Source organism: Sarcophilus harrisii, chromosome 2 (assembly GCF_902635505.1).
Source record: "Sarcophilus harrisii chromosome 2, mSarHar1.11, whole genome shotgun sequence".
Classification (NCBI taxonomy): domain Eukaryota; kingdom Metazoa; phylum Chordata; class Mammalia; order Dasyuromorphia; family Dasyuridae; genus Sarcophilus; species Sarcophilus harrisii.
This window is the reverse complement of record NC_045427.1, coordinates 41,181,469-41,195,275: the sequence shown is the minus strand read 5'-3', so window position 1 is coordinate 41,195,275 and position 13,807 is coordinate 41,181,469. Positions and strand designations below refer to the sequence as shown.

Below are 13,807 nucleotides of genomic sequence, written 5' to 3'. Positions count from 1 at the left end.
CTCACTCATAGCCTTCCTGGTCATCATCCAACCTAATTTATCCTCTTCCCAAATCCAGGTTTTACTTCCTATTTGAGGTTCATTACCTGTTGATTACATGGTTAAGAACTTAATATCAAAGGAGAAATGGGTGGGAGTGGAGAATAGGAGGCTAACTATCTACTTTCCTTCCTCTTCTGTATGTAAGGATTTTAGAAAAAGACAATCAATTTTCTGATTAAACCCACTCCCATTTTCTTTGCAAGAGTTTGTACAAGAAACCAAAGAGACTAATGAGAACAGGCCAAGAAGTTACAGAATGAAGTGTGGGGTTGTGCTCAGGGTATTGGGGGGGGGGGGGGGGGGGGGGGGGGGGGGAAGTTTTAGAGGAATTTCCACTCAAGTAAGAGTGGATCAAGATAATCCCTGAGGTCCCTTCCAGTTTGAGTGACTATTATTATATAATTGGAGGGGGGGGGGGGGGGGGGGAGTGGAGGTGAAAATTTTAACTGCCAGGTAAGTGCTGCTGTCTGGGACTTTGTTTTTCCATGATGAGTAGGACAGATCCTTTGACTCTGAGGATGACAGCCTGATTCTCAGAGATAAGAGTCAATATTGTCCTTTGGAACGGGACTCATCTACAAGAAGACTTAGTGCTACTGAAAAGATGATACTTCAGCAGGCAGAAAAGGTGAGCAGAGCCAAGAGCAACAAAATGGTAGAGAAAGGGGAAGGAAAACTCTGAATAGTCATTATGAAATCTAGACACCCATCCCATCATACACCTGTCATTCCCCAGTCAGTGGCTTAAACCTAAAATCCTATGATCAAGCTCCCTCCTACTTTTCCTGGTGAGCATCCAACCTGACTTTATCTTTCCACCAATGCCAGATATTACTTCTGTGTCACACTCACTGGGGGCAATGGTCAGTATTTTCACCTGGACTTTTGCACCAGCTTTTCATATTTGTTCGTTCAACTTGGCTACCTAGTTGGTTGCTTAGTTGTATTAGAGCTGACAACCAAAAGAGAAAATGGGTGGGAGTGGAGGCCATGAGGCTGCCTATTCCCACTGCTCCACAGGGATGAGGAAATTAGAAAAAGTCAAGACAGTCAGTTTTCCAACCAAACTCAATTCCACTTTCTTTGCAAGACTTGGTAAGAAAAAGGCAAACACATCACAGAATGAAGTGTGGGACTGTCCCTCAGGGTGTTGGGGGTGGGCATTTTAGGTAGTGGGGAATTCCTGATGTCTGGGGCTTTGTTCTTCAATGACAAGTAGGAGAAGGATAGTTCCTATGGGTCCAAGAATGACAGCCTGATTTTCTGGGATAAGATACAGCATTATCTACTGCCACGGGACTCATCTTCTAGAAGTCTCAGTACTGCTGAGAAGATCCTTCGGCAGGCAGAAAAGGTGAGCAGACCCAAGAGCAACTCAATTGCAGAAAAAGGGAACAGATCTGAATGGCTATTCTGTAATCTAGAGCACCTGTCATATTGTCATGTTGACAAAGGTCAAGACTTTTACAATCTAGAGAATTATAAAATATCAAGTCCAAATCAAAGAGCATAAAACCACCTGGAGCTTTACACCACCTTTTACTTCCTATTTGAGTTTGGCTAACTTCTTGATTGCTGTTTAGATCTGGAAATCAAAATGGAAACAGGTGGGTGTGGAGGGCAGGAGGCTACCTATACTTGTTCCTATAATATGAATGAAAAAGTTAAAAAACAAAAGTCATAACAGTTTTATAAACTCACTCCAGTTATTTATTCAAGAGTTTAGAGAAGTCAAATAGATTAATAAGAACAGGCCAAGAAGTCCAAATGTGAGATTGAACCTCAGATATTAGGGGTGAGCATTCAAAATGGCAACTAATTCCTGATGTGTCTGAAGCTTTGTTCTTCAATGGTGAGCAGGTGGACAGATTTTATGAGCCCGAGGAGGACACCCTGAGTCTCAGAGATAAGAGGCACTGTTATCCATCACAACAGGACTCACCTACAAGAGGGCACAGTTGTACTGAGAAGATCCTTCAGCAGGCAGAAAAGGTGAGCAAGGCCAAGAGCATCAAAATGGTGGGGATATGGGAGAGCTCAGAACACTCATTCTGTAATCTAGACATCTTTCCTTTGTCACAGAGCTATCATTCTCCAGTAAGTGGCAAATAACTAAAATCCTTTGACCAAGCTCATGCTTCCAACCTTACTTATTCTACTAAAGCCACGTTTCATTTTCATGTCACACACACTGAGAGAAATGTCAATATTTTCACCCTATAAGAAGAGTACTTTAAAATACAGAGCATAGTAACTCCCAGGGCTCTGGTGCTTTGCATCCTCTTTTCCCACTTACTGTTTAAGGCTGACTAACTTGTTGGTTGCTGGTTGTTTTAGATCTGGAATCCCAAATAGAAATCAGGGGGAGTGGAGGGCAGAAGACTACCAACCCCTGTTTTCTACAAAGTGAACAAGGAAATAAAAAAAAAAATTTTAAAGACTTAAAGGGGCAGCTAGTGACGAAGTGGATGGAGCACCAGCCCTGAAGTCAGGAAGTCCCGAGTTCAAATCTGATCTCAGAACACTTAATACTTCCTAGCTGTGTGATCCTGGGCAAGTCACTTAACCCCAATTGCTTGGCCAAAAAATTAGAAAAGAAAAAAAAAAGTTGAGAAACTTTTCCAAATACTCTTCAGTTTTCTATGTCAGTTTGTAGTGGTCAAAGAGATTGATGAAAATAGGCCAAGAAGGTTGAAGTATGAGGCTGTGACTCAGAGCCATGGGTGTGAGCAATTTAGGTGGCAGTTAATTCCTGAAGTATGTGACTTTATTTTTAAATGAGGAATAGGACAAATCATATGATCATGAGGATGAGAACCAGATTGTACAGTATAAGCCACACTGTTGTTCATCACAATGGGACTCTACAACAAGAAGACTCAGCACTCCTGAGAAGACGCTCCAACAACAGGCAGAAAAGGTGAGCAGATCCAAAAACACTTTAATGGTGGGGAAGCAGCTATGTTTAGAGAGTCATTCTGCAAACTAGATACCTATCCTTTGTCACAGAGGTATCTCTCAGCAATGTGTAACCAGCCTCAAATCTATGACTAAGCTCACTCTTAAGCTTCTTGGTTAGCATTCATCTCTATGTCCTACCAAAGTCAGATTTCACTTTCATGTCATATTCACCAAGGCAAAGGTCAATGTTTCTCCATGTAGAGAGACTTTTAATAATAAAGATTACAGAGCACCAGCCCTGAAGTCAAGAGGAGCTGAGTTCAAATCTGGCCTCAGACACTTAACACTCCTGGCTGTGTGACCCTGGGCAAGTCATTTAACCCCAATTGCCTCAGCAAATAATAATAATAATAATAATAATAATAATGTGGAGCCCCAAATTACCTGGGTCTTGACACGACCTTTTCCCATCTCCCACTTGAGGTTGGCTAACTGGTGGAAAGGATTGCTTGGTTGTTTTAGAGCTGAAAATCAAAGGAGAAATGTGTGGGAATAGGAGGCAAGGAATTCCCTACACTCATTCCTATTATGTAAATAAGGGGAAAGAAAGTCAAGACAGTTTTTCAACCAAACTCACCCCCATTTGCTTTGTAAGAGATAGTAGAAGCAGCCAAGGAGATGGAGGAGAATAGGTCAAGACATTACAGAACAGTGTATAGGACTCGGGGTGTTGGGGATGGGCTGTTTTAGGTGGAAGGTAATTCTTGACTTCCGGAGCTTTTCTTCAATGACAAGTAGGAGAAGAATCGATGCTGTGAGCCCGAGGATTACAAGCAGAGTATCCAGAAGATGCACTGTTATCCATCGCAATGGGAACCACTCACAAGACGACACAGTTCTGCTGAGAAGACCATCCAACAGCAGGCAGAAAGGGTGAGCTAGAGCCAAGAGCAGCCCACCTAAATTATTCCTATTTCTAATTATTCCTATTTCCTACATTCTACCCTTATTCCTATTATTTGATAGAGGCAGTGAGCAAAAAGAAAGACATGACAGGCTGTTTTCCACCCAAACTCACATAATTTTCATTGCAAGAATTTATAGGAAGGATCTTGATGAGAAAAGGCCACAATAATACAGGATGAATGAAGTGTGGGACTGTGCCCGAGGGTGCTAGGAGTAAGCATTTAAGGTGACAAATAATTACTGATGTCTGGGGCAAGCAGAAGGACAGATCCCATGAGCCCAAAGAGGACAGCCAGTCTCAGGGATAAGAGATGTGATATTATTCATTGCAACAGGACTCACCTACAAGAAGACACAGTTCAGCTGAGAAGAGCCTTCAGCCGGCAGAAAAGGTAAGTAGAGTGAAGAGCAGCAAAATGGGGAGGGGGGGAGGGGAAATGGACAGTTCTGGATTATCATTTTGTAATCTAGATATCCATCCTTTTTCACACAGATTTCATTCCCCAGTAAAAAGCTATATCTAAAATCCTTCCCAGTCAACATCCAAATCTATCTACCTTCCTACCAAAGCCACTTTACTTTCATGTCACACTTACTGAAGCAAAGTTCACTTCTTTCTCCGTTTTGAGCACTTTTAAAAATAAACATTTCATAAGAGTCCCAAATCACCTGCACCTTGGCACCTCTTCCCACCTCCTATATAAGGTTAGTTAACTAGTTGGTTGATTGGTTGGTTGAGAACTGAAAACCAAAGGAGAAATGTGTGACAGTGGAGGGCACTAGGCTGGCTCCCTACCCTCCTTAGTTTGTGAGCGAGAAAGTGAGCAAAAAAAAAAAAAAAAAAAAATCAAGACAGTTTTCAAGCAAACTCACTCCCATTTTCTTTATAAGAGTTTATAGAAGAGGGGAGAGATTGATGAGAACAGGCCCACATCACAAGATGAAGTATGAAACTGTGGGTCTGAGCGATAGGTGTGAGCATGTGGAGTGGTAGATAATTCCTGATGTCTGGATGCTTTTTTTCCTTCAATAAGGACAAATTAAACGAACCTGAGGCTGAGACCCAGCAATGTGATTCACCTTCAAGAAAGCTTTGTGCTGCTGAAAAGATCCAAGAGCAGGTAGAAAAGGTGAGCAGATTCAAGAGCACCACAAATGGTGGGAAAGAGGAACAGCTCTGAGCAATGATTGTATATTGAAGGTCACCCATCCTTTGTCATAGATGTACCACTACCCAGTAAATAAGTAATACCTCAAATCCTATGACCAAGCTCGTTTCTAGGCTTCTTGGTCATCATTCACCCCTACCTAGTCACTTGTCAATTCAGGGTTTTACTTATACATCTCAATAACTCAAAGAGTCAGTTTCTTTCTTTATATAGGGAGGATTTTAATATTGATAATTGATCGACTACTTTAGTAGAATTCCCCCAAGCCAGCTCCCAATCATGGCCTTTCCTACCCCTATTTTAGTTACATGTGGCAATAGCTAATTATTTGCTGGTTGTCTTTAAACATGGAAGTCAAAGGGGAAATGGATAAGAGTGGAAGTAAATAGTTACCAACCCTAATTTCTAAAATGTGAGGAAGGAAAAGGAAAACCAAGATCATCTGTTTTCCAACTAAACTTGCCCCATTTTTATTTGCAAGAGAGGAATTTTTTAGAAGAATTAAAAGATAGTCAATGAAGCTAGAGAAAAGGGTCAAGGTATCACAGGAGAAAAGGAAGAATTATAGAGAAAAGTAGCAAGTATGCACTTTGCTTTTAAAATCACAATACTAGTAACAGGTCACATTTATATATAATGCTTTAAGAGTTGCAATGTACTTTACATATATTATCTCATTTGATCAATGAGGGAGTAGGAGAAGGAGAAAGTGGGTAAACTAGAGGAGGAGAACGAGATCCTCCGGGATGCACTGAAACATTGTACAAAGCAATTGGACTCAACTGCAAACAAACTCGAGACTGCTGAGAAGGCGACCGAGGTGAAGGAAAATGAGGTGAGCCTTGCAAAGAACTGGATGTTGGGGAATCATTCCCCAGGTAAATCACAGAGAAGCTCTGACTCCTCCATTATGGAAGTGAAATGAATCCTGATTTCTCTGGTCACTTTAGAACATAATAGCACCTCTAACAGATTTCTCATTGACTTCTACTTTGGCTTCCAGTGTGTCTGTCCTCATAACTATATCTTTTTTGTATTTTACCTTTATGTCGGAATTTTTCAATCTTGTCAATTTCCCAAGCTCTTAGCATTAATTCGAGACTTTTTAGGGATCCCTTCATTTCCTCTGAATCCATATTCCTTAGCTTCTCCAGAGTAAATATTTTTCTTGACAGAAGATCAAATAATTTAATTTTAGGAATTCTTATCCTACAGCCATTTGTATTAACAAGTTAGACAACATTCGTCGTTTCTCAACACAGTAATTCTTAAGGTAAAATATCTTGAGGTTCCACAAGAATAGGTGCTATAAATCCAAAAGTTCATTTTATCTACTGCAATGGATAAAAGGGAATACAGCATTGAAAGACAATAGATACTGTGCGTATGTGTGTGTGTGTGTGTGTGGGTGGGGTATATATATGCAGACATAATGCAGATGGGGGGAGCCAAGCATACATACCCATGGTTAGGTTTCCTTCCTCTTCATACAAAGATAGGGTAAAGGCTTAGCCACCCAAACTTTTAATATCATAACAGTGGCAAGCATTTATAAAGTACTGTACATATATTATTTCATTGGATCTTCACAACAACCCTATGAGCTAAGTGCAAATAATAGATCTTCCAATTCCAAATGAAGCACATTTCTCTAAATAACTTATTACATAGCTTGCTCTAAGGCCTGGGTGTAAAGTTTTCCTATTAAGTCTGACTTTAGGGAATATATTCTTGTTACTTCTGACACTAAGAAAAATCATCCTAGAAAGCAGCAGTTCTAGAAAGTTGTGTTAAGTACACAAGGCTGTACCTTCACACTTAACCCAGACTACTCATGAAAGACTCTTTTGAACATATCATGTACCAAGCCCCTAACTCCTGAAAATGGGGAACATAACTCCAAAGAAAATTAGCTATCAACAGAGCTTAAAAACAAGCCACAATAGGTTTCACATGAGTATCTAACCCAAAAGACCTCTAAAAGTCCTTAGTGGTGAGAGTTGGAAAATGGATGACGGTGTTCCCTTCCTCAAGGTGATGTGCCAGAAAGAACCTCTGAAACAAGAAAAAGATCAGCAAAAGCCTGAAAAACAGGATCAAAAGAATGAGCTCAAAGATACGCCCTCCCTTCCGGAGCCACCTCAAAAGTCATCAGATGCTTATCAAGACAATCTAAAGGAGGCTCTGAAGAAGGTTAGGAAATAACCTTCTATCCCCTTGTACAGAAACACTTCTCAGAAGCATAGAGCATGACATTCAGGGGATAGGGACTAATGGAAGAGCAAGGGCAGGGATTGTCATGCACCTGGCTATGACTAAAATATTCAACAAAACCTGGAAGCCAAATCATGTGGCACCTCAAAGGAGAGGAGAGGAGATTTTCTCGTACTCCCTTCCCACAGTACCACCGCCATCAAGGCAGGAAGGAAAAGTCAACACCTGGCTACTCTTAATCCTGCACCAGGGAGGACCAAGGGCCAAGTGTAGATGGACTTTTGAAGTAAAAGGGAAAGTGGATAAAAATGGATTGCCTTAAAGGTGTATAACTAATCAATTATGATTAGAAAAAGAGAGAACTTGAGAGCAAAAAAAAAAACTAAAAGTTGGTTTTTAATACTCTTGGCAATTCCTTTCTATTGCTGAGTATTGATCTGCAGAGATAACTCTCCCAGCTAACTTTCTCAGCTACACTGGTTCACTGGTACAAAAACTCAAGACCCACCATGTGAAATTGAGCCAATATGAGAATTTGTTTCCCTTAATTATGCATATTTATTATGAGGGAGTCTTTATCTTGTTTGATTTATCTGTTTGTTTTTAGTAGGGGGAGAGAAAATGGAAGAAAAAAAAAGATTGCTAATTGAAAAAAAAATTCCAAAAATAAACAAAAATGTTAACTTTCTCCCTTTCTCTTTCCTAACCCCCCTAGAAAAGCACTAGCTAGAGGTCTTGTCACTAAAGAAAAGCAGAACCTTCCAAAAGGAAGCAACCTCCAATGAGATGCTGTCCAGGATCTCTTGGAGAAGCTTTCCTCATGTCCTTCACCCTTAACCTAAGTGAGGGTTGGCCGGTGCAGCTGGTCTCACCACAACCTATTGGCCTCTGCTCCAAAGCTCTATCAGGCCAACCTGGAGGCAGTCATGCTTCGCCAAGAGTTACAGCAGACCCAGAAGAAGAAGTCTCAGCTGGAGGAGGAGACATGTGCTTATAAGAACCGCATGAAAAAGCTCAATGGGGAGCTGAAGAAACTCCAGGACTTCCACCAGCAGAGTGAGGAAGAGGTAAGAGCGCCGGTCTGCCTCCCAAGACCAGCCCAGTCCTGCCTGGCCCACTTCCCCAGCCTGGTGGGGCAAGCCTGGGCTGTGCTGCTCAGACTGGTAGCTTTCCCGAGCTCCCCCAACCCAAGAGGCCCCAGGATGGCCTGGCACCTCAAGTTACAAGCTTCGCCCACCCCTCTCCCCTCCCTGGGTCTGTGGGCTGGTTTGCAGAGCCCCTTGAGGGCCTGGGCCTCAGGTGACCACTGCCTTCTACTGCGCTTTCTTCCTGAACAACTGGACCTAACCCTTCTTGCTTCCCAGAGAAGGGAGCACCACCCCCCCCCCCCCCCCCCCCCTGGGCAGGGAATGCTCCCAGGCCAAGGCCTGTCTCACACACTGGACTCCACTTCCTTGCGTAGGTTGAAGCCTTCATTCAGCAGATCGAAGATATGAACTATCAGTTGGCCTTCTGGCAGAAGACACATGAGAATGACCTTCAGTTCTTGGCAGCCAAAGATGAGCAGCTTGTGATCTTTAAGGTGGAAATGGCCTCCCTCAAGGAGAACCTACGGGAAGAAGAGAAAAGGGTAATGGGCCAGCCTCCATGGGCCAAGGTTTCCTAATGCCCCCTACCCTGGGGCCGGGCTTAGTAAAACATGTCTACTCCAGGGAACTGAAGAGATTTGGGATGTCCATGGTGTCAGACTCTAACTGTCATCTGATTTTTCTTGATAGAAAGACTTTCTACAGGATGAAATCTCCATCTTAAAGCACAGATATATATCAACTAGCTGTGAGGTACATGAGCCTCTCTCCACCTGCAGGTTCTCTTGGTCCCCATTCTAATCTCACTTCTAACTTCCCATATATGTGATTCTTTCCTGGGATCCATGGACACAGGATGAGTGTTGGGATTTGAGGTTCACCTTACACACCAAAGAAAGCACATAACTTTAAGCAACTCCCAAACCTGGGGGGGGAAGAGAAGCGTTGGTTAGAACAAGGATCCAAAAGGGGTTTAGGAAAGAATGTGCTGGAAAATTTTCTTCTGGGCATTTAAGAGCCAAGCTCCTCTTTTCCTATCCACCTTCTTCCCAACCATAACTGTTCCTGGTAGAACAATAATTTAGTGGAAATAAGCCTAAGGATCTGCCCTCAGACCAAAATAGTAGGGCACAACACAAAGTTGGTCTCCTCCTTGGGAGAGAATAGATCTCACCTGAGCTTTAGGAGTGAGCTGGGCCATTCCCCTGCCTCTTTCCCACTTTCTGCCTTTCCATATGGCCTATTACTTGTCCCAGGTGGAAGCCCTTCGGAACAGCCTGGGGCATGCTCACAAGGACACCTGGACACTTCAACAGGAGAGTGAAATGGTGGCATGTAATGTACATCATTGGGTGAAAGAACAAAAGTAAGGAGGAAGATAATCCTTGAGCTCAGCCTCACTGCCCTGGGGCATTCCCCACGAAGCCAAATGTATCCATGAAAACATTGTATAATCCCTACCCCTCAGTTCCAGCCCTTACTGAGTTTGAGAAGGATTAGATCAGAGTGGTCTGGAGCATCCAACTGGTATAGAATTGGGACCAAAGGCACCTCTTATCTAGAAAAACCCTCCTTTTATTTCATCAAAACTTCTCTGATTCTGTCATGAAAATCCTTGGAATAAGCTCAAGGGGTTAGGATTCTCTTTCTTGCCAATATAGAACCAAGCACTCAGCCTTCCCAGCCACAAAACTTGCATCTTACACAGCTATGGTATTTTGGTCTAAGATAAGAAAAGGGGGTGAGACAGGGTGGGGGGACTGGATTATTATTTTCACTTGTGAATTTAATTACAGAGACAACACTGAGCTATTAGGATCCACAATCCAAGAGCAGGTCAAATGCATTTGCCAACTGACTGATGAAAAGGAGTAAGTTACCCTACTTTATGAAGACTGAATCTGTCTATACCCTTTCCTTATTCATTGCCCTGAGGCAGACAAGGGGATCCACAAAGAACTTGGACACCTCTTTTCCTCATTCAAACCTAACAAGAAGCCCAAAAGGATTCTTCTAACCCACCCCCAGCCCACATTTCAAGGAAGGAAACACAGAGTTGGATCCTAAACTGAAAAGTATCAGAGGATTGGTGCAATTCTGGCTCTGCTGCTTCCCTGGATGCATGATTTCACACAGATCCTTTCCCTCTGGGCCTATTCCATATTCTTTATCAAGGAATTTTATCCTTTATCAAGGGAGACTCAGTGATAATATCTGAATTCCCCTTCCAGCTTTCAAAATTCCATCATTCTAAAAACGGGCACCTCTCTCCATCTGTCCCAGATGCCTTCATGTTCCATACTGATCCCTCACTGTTGGTACACTCTCTTCCTTCCCCACAGCCATCTCCACAACGTGATGGTCCATTTGCAGCATGAAAACAAGAAGCTGAGGAAAGAAATAGATCATAGGCGTCAAAAAAATGAGCATCTGATGGTAAGAATTTCCCAGGCCTTGGCCAAAAGGAGACTAAAATAATGGAAGGAAACTGGAGGTGCTTCCCTAAAGAATGACGGCAGCCATATCACTTGAGCTGGAATCAATGCCTATGCACAGTGCTGCTCACCAAGCAGCAGTTTGACCACCAGAGAAGGGCAGCCGGCCACTGGGGGGAAGGGAGAAAGGTAGGAAATCAAGGATACTTCACAGGAGAGAGGAATGTTCATAGCTAGCTAAACACACACACAAATTCTAACTCACATGTAATTTAGGTGCTTTATTATTTTCTTACACTCTTATTTAGAAATATAAATGTTTAAGAGGTCCTTAAACACCAGAGAAGCCTAGCTAAGACCCCAATGCACAAGGCACAAGATCAGATTTCCTCAATCAATGGGTTTTTTCTAATCTTTCTTGAGGAAAAAACCATCATGACTCTACAATTGTATTTTTCTGCTACCTTTAAAATTTCCATCATTCTTCCCTACTGCAGAGTAAAATCAGAGGGAAGACGCCATTCTTGAAATCGTCTCGAGATTTCCAGTTGCCTCAAAATATGTGATTTTCTTTCTTCTTGAGTCAAAATTGTCATTTTCTGCTTCCTCCTAGGTTCCTCAATATGATATTACAATTCCTTGCATTGAATATCATCTCATGTCACAGTGCTCAGGAGAGAACTGAGTTTGCAGCCTCATGACTTATCTAATCAACTCCCACTGAGGACCTGCTATGGCAAGAACCCTATTTTGCCTATGCTCCTAAATGCTTTTCAGCTTTGTCCACACAGAGCCACAGAAGAGCAAGCCTTAGATTATATTAGCATCTATCAGACTGAGATTTGTAATAAAAGTCTTTCATACAGAAGAAGTGTCAGTGGGACTCCAGATCCTTCTGCCCATTTAAGGGCTCAATATAGCCATTCCCTCAGCCCTGCTTTCTCTGATCCTGGGCAAAGTAATGATAGGTTTCTTTCATTTATATTGACAAGTATTTTACCACACTCATGGATATAACTCCCAAAGCAAACCTGGATTTTTTTTTTTTTTAATTCAACAGAAAATCATTCAGAGTTTAAGGATCTAAAGATGTAAGAATCTTTAAACTTTGAAAAAGAAAAGGGGGAAGGGGGGAGGAAGGGGGAATGTGTCCAACAAAGGATGAGAACCGTGAGGAACAATAGTGAACCCTAATACAAATTTTTCAAGTTGAAAGCAGAAAACACATTAACTACCTTTTCCTTAATCCCCAATTATCCTTTTTTTCTTTTAATCATATTTTTCTCCTACACAAGTAAAACTTCATTATAATAAAATCCACAGGACATCCAAATTATTTTATTGAAGTTGAAACTGCATTACATTGACTAGAGTACTAGAAATCACATTCCTAATTTGCAGGACCTGGGGAAAAATAGTTAATGCCATGCTTTCCATAGTGAATCACCAAGTAGAAAAATGTTCTTTGAACCAAATGCTTGGTCTCACTTCTCAATACTTAACATTTAACTCTTTTTGTGTTCAATTTAAGATGATTTGGGAGAACTTCTTGGGAGGGAAGGGAAGAGAAAGTAGGAAGGAAAGAATGAAGAGATGGGAAAAAGGAGCTATGTGGGGCATATATTTGCTACTCAATGACCCCCAAAAATAAAAATACCTTTTTCTGGGTCTACAGTATCAAACCCACACATTGATACATTCTTTATAGTGATAGTTACATGGGAAGGGACTGAATTTTACTCATTGTAATAAATTTGTTATAAGCTGATCAACAAAGCTTCCAATGAGCCAAATGACAGACCACAGAAGTTGCTTGAGGAGGAGACACATTCTATTCAGGAAACCTCTAAAGAATGATAGATCCTACTCCCAGCTGATGGTTCACTTAAATAGAATGAAAATATAATTCAACAAAAGATTTGGACAGTTGCATTTTCAGCTTCTTGTAATGGGTTACTACTACCTCTGGAAATACAAAACACTCCTGGTTGTCACTATGTTTGTCGGAAGCAGTCACAATATTCAAACTCTTCAGTTATTCAGTCTTCAGGGATCCTCTTTCCTTTTTAACCAGTAGTGAATTCAAACTGCAAAAAAAACAAAGCCATTTGTAAACTATGGGAGATAACACAAATCTGAAGACTCAATGTACTGTCTCTTGAGAGCAAAACCTGTACTGGGAGGCTTTGGCTACAAGAGGGACACACAGAAATGTTAAGTGTAGAAACTATTTCCCCAAAACGGGAAAACTGGGGGTTTCTAGAAGCATTCATCAAGTTTTGCCTGTCTACAAATCTACAAGTAGCAAAGTAAAGTATAGAGAATAGAGGTAAAGTGGTAAGATTGTCTAAAATTACAAGCACATAACCCTCCCTTCTAATGGCTAAAAAACCCTACTTGTAGAAGTTTATTGGGAAGTCTTATGCCAAAACAAACTCAACAAAATTTTTTGTAAGTATATGACTGGAATGAAATTGGTCACTGGGGTCACAGACATAAACCTCTAAGATTAAATGAGGCATTTGCTTTGGTTTGTAGGGAGAAAGAACAGGAAAAGTTATAGGGGCGAAAAGGGGGTCTTTCACTAGGGATTTTGATCTTCTCAATCCCCAAAAAGATCAGATTTCCCACATGACTAAGGATCCCAGCTGCCCTCACTATTTAAAATGTCTTTAAATCCCAGGTCCTTTGTAAAATATTTAAGTGATTTTTGTGCCTTCTCTAGTCAGTAAGAGTAGGAAAAGGAAGCTACTTCAATGAGCAGAGAACCTGTGAAGTAATCTATGGAGCTTAGCACTTACATATCAAACATATAAAAAATGCTCCAATAATTAGCCTTATTTTTTTAAACTAAAAGCCTTCACTGTGTCCACAAACTCAACATTAGGCAGGAATAGTCAAAAAAAAAAAAAAAAAAAAAAAAGCAAAATAGGCAATGTCTCATGATAAGAATGTTGACCTGTCTGGCAGAACCCTCAAAGCAAAAAAAGCC

General features: G+C 41.4%; 1 protein-coding gene across 37 annotated transcripts in view; it reads left to right on the top strand.

Annotated features, from left to right (window-relative positions):
- PMFBP1 (polyamine modulated factor 1 binding protein 1) overlaps nucleotides 1-11,594 on the top strand; it is a 76,399-nt gene extending 64,805 nt beyond the window's left edge. For 27 of the 37 annotated variants that reach the window (XM_031950054.1, XM_031950061.1, XM_031950046.1 and 24 more), the window contains 16 exons: nucleotides 539-670; nucleotides 1,262-1,396; nucleotides 1,903-2,034; nucleotides 2,831-2,962; nucleotides 3,742-3,876; nucleotides 4,245-4,301; nucleotides 4,944-5,039; nucleotides 5,776-5,913; nucleotides 7,113-7,271; nucleotides 8,192-8,359; nucleotides 8,755-8,922; nucleotides 9,071-9,133; nucleotides 9,637-9,746; nucleotides 10,177-10,251; nucleotides 10,723-10,816; nucleotides 11,429-11,594. In XM_031950054.1, the coding sequence (XP_031805914.1) occupies nucleotides 539-670; nucleotides 1,262-1,396; nucleotides 1,903-2,034; nucleotides 2,831-2,962; nucleotides 3,742-3,876; nucleotides 4,245-4,301; nucleotides 4,944-5,039; nucleotides 5,776-5,913; nucleotides 7,113-7,271; nucleotides 8,192-8,359; nucleotides 8,755-8,922; nucleotides 9,071-9,133; nucleotides 9,637-9,746; nucleotides 10,177-10,251; nucleotides 10,723-10,816; nucleotides 11,429-11,500 (1,866 nt within the window). In that variant the 3' untranslated portion in view covers nucleotides 11,501-11,594. The other 10 variants (XM_031950059.1, XM_031950069.1, XM_031950041.1 and 7 more) reach the window with 9 other exon arrangements.
- The last annotated feature ends 2,213 nt before the right edge of the window (nucleotides 11,595-13,807 follow it).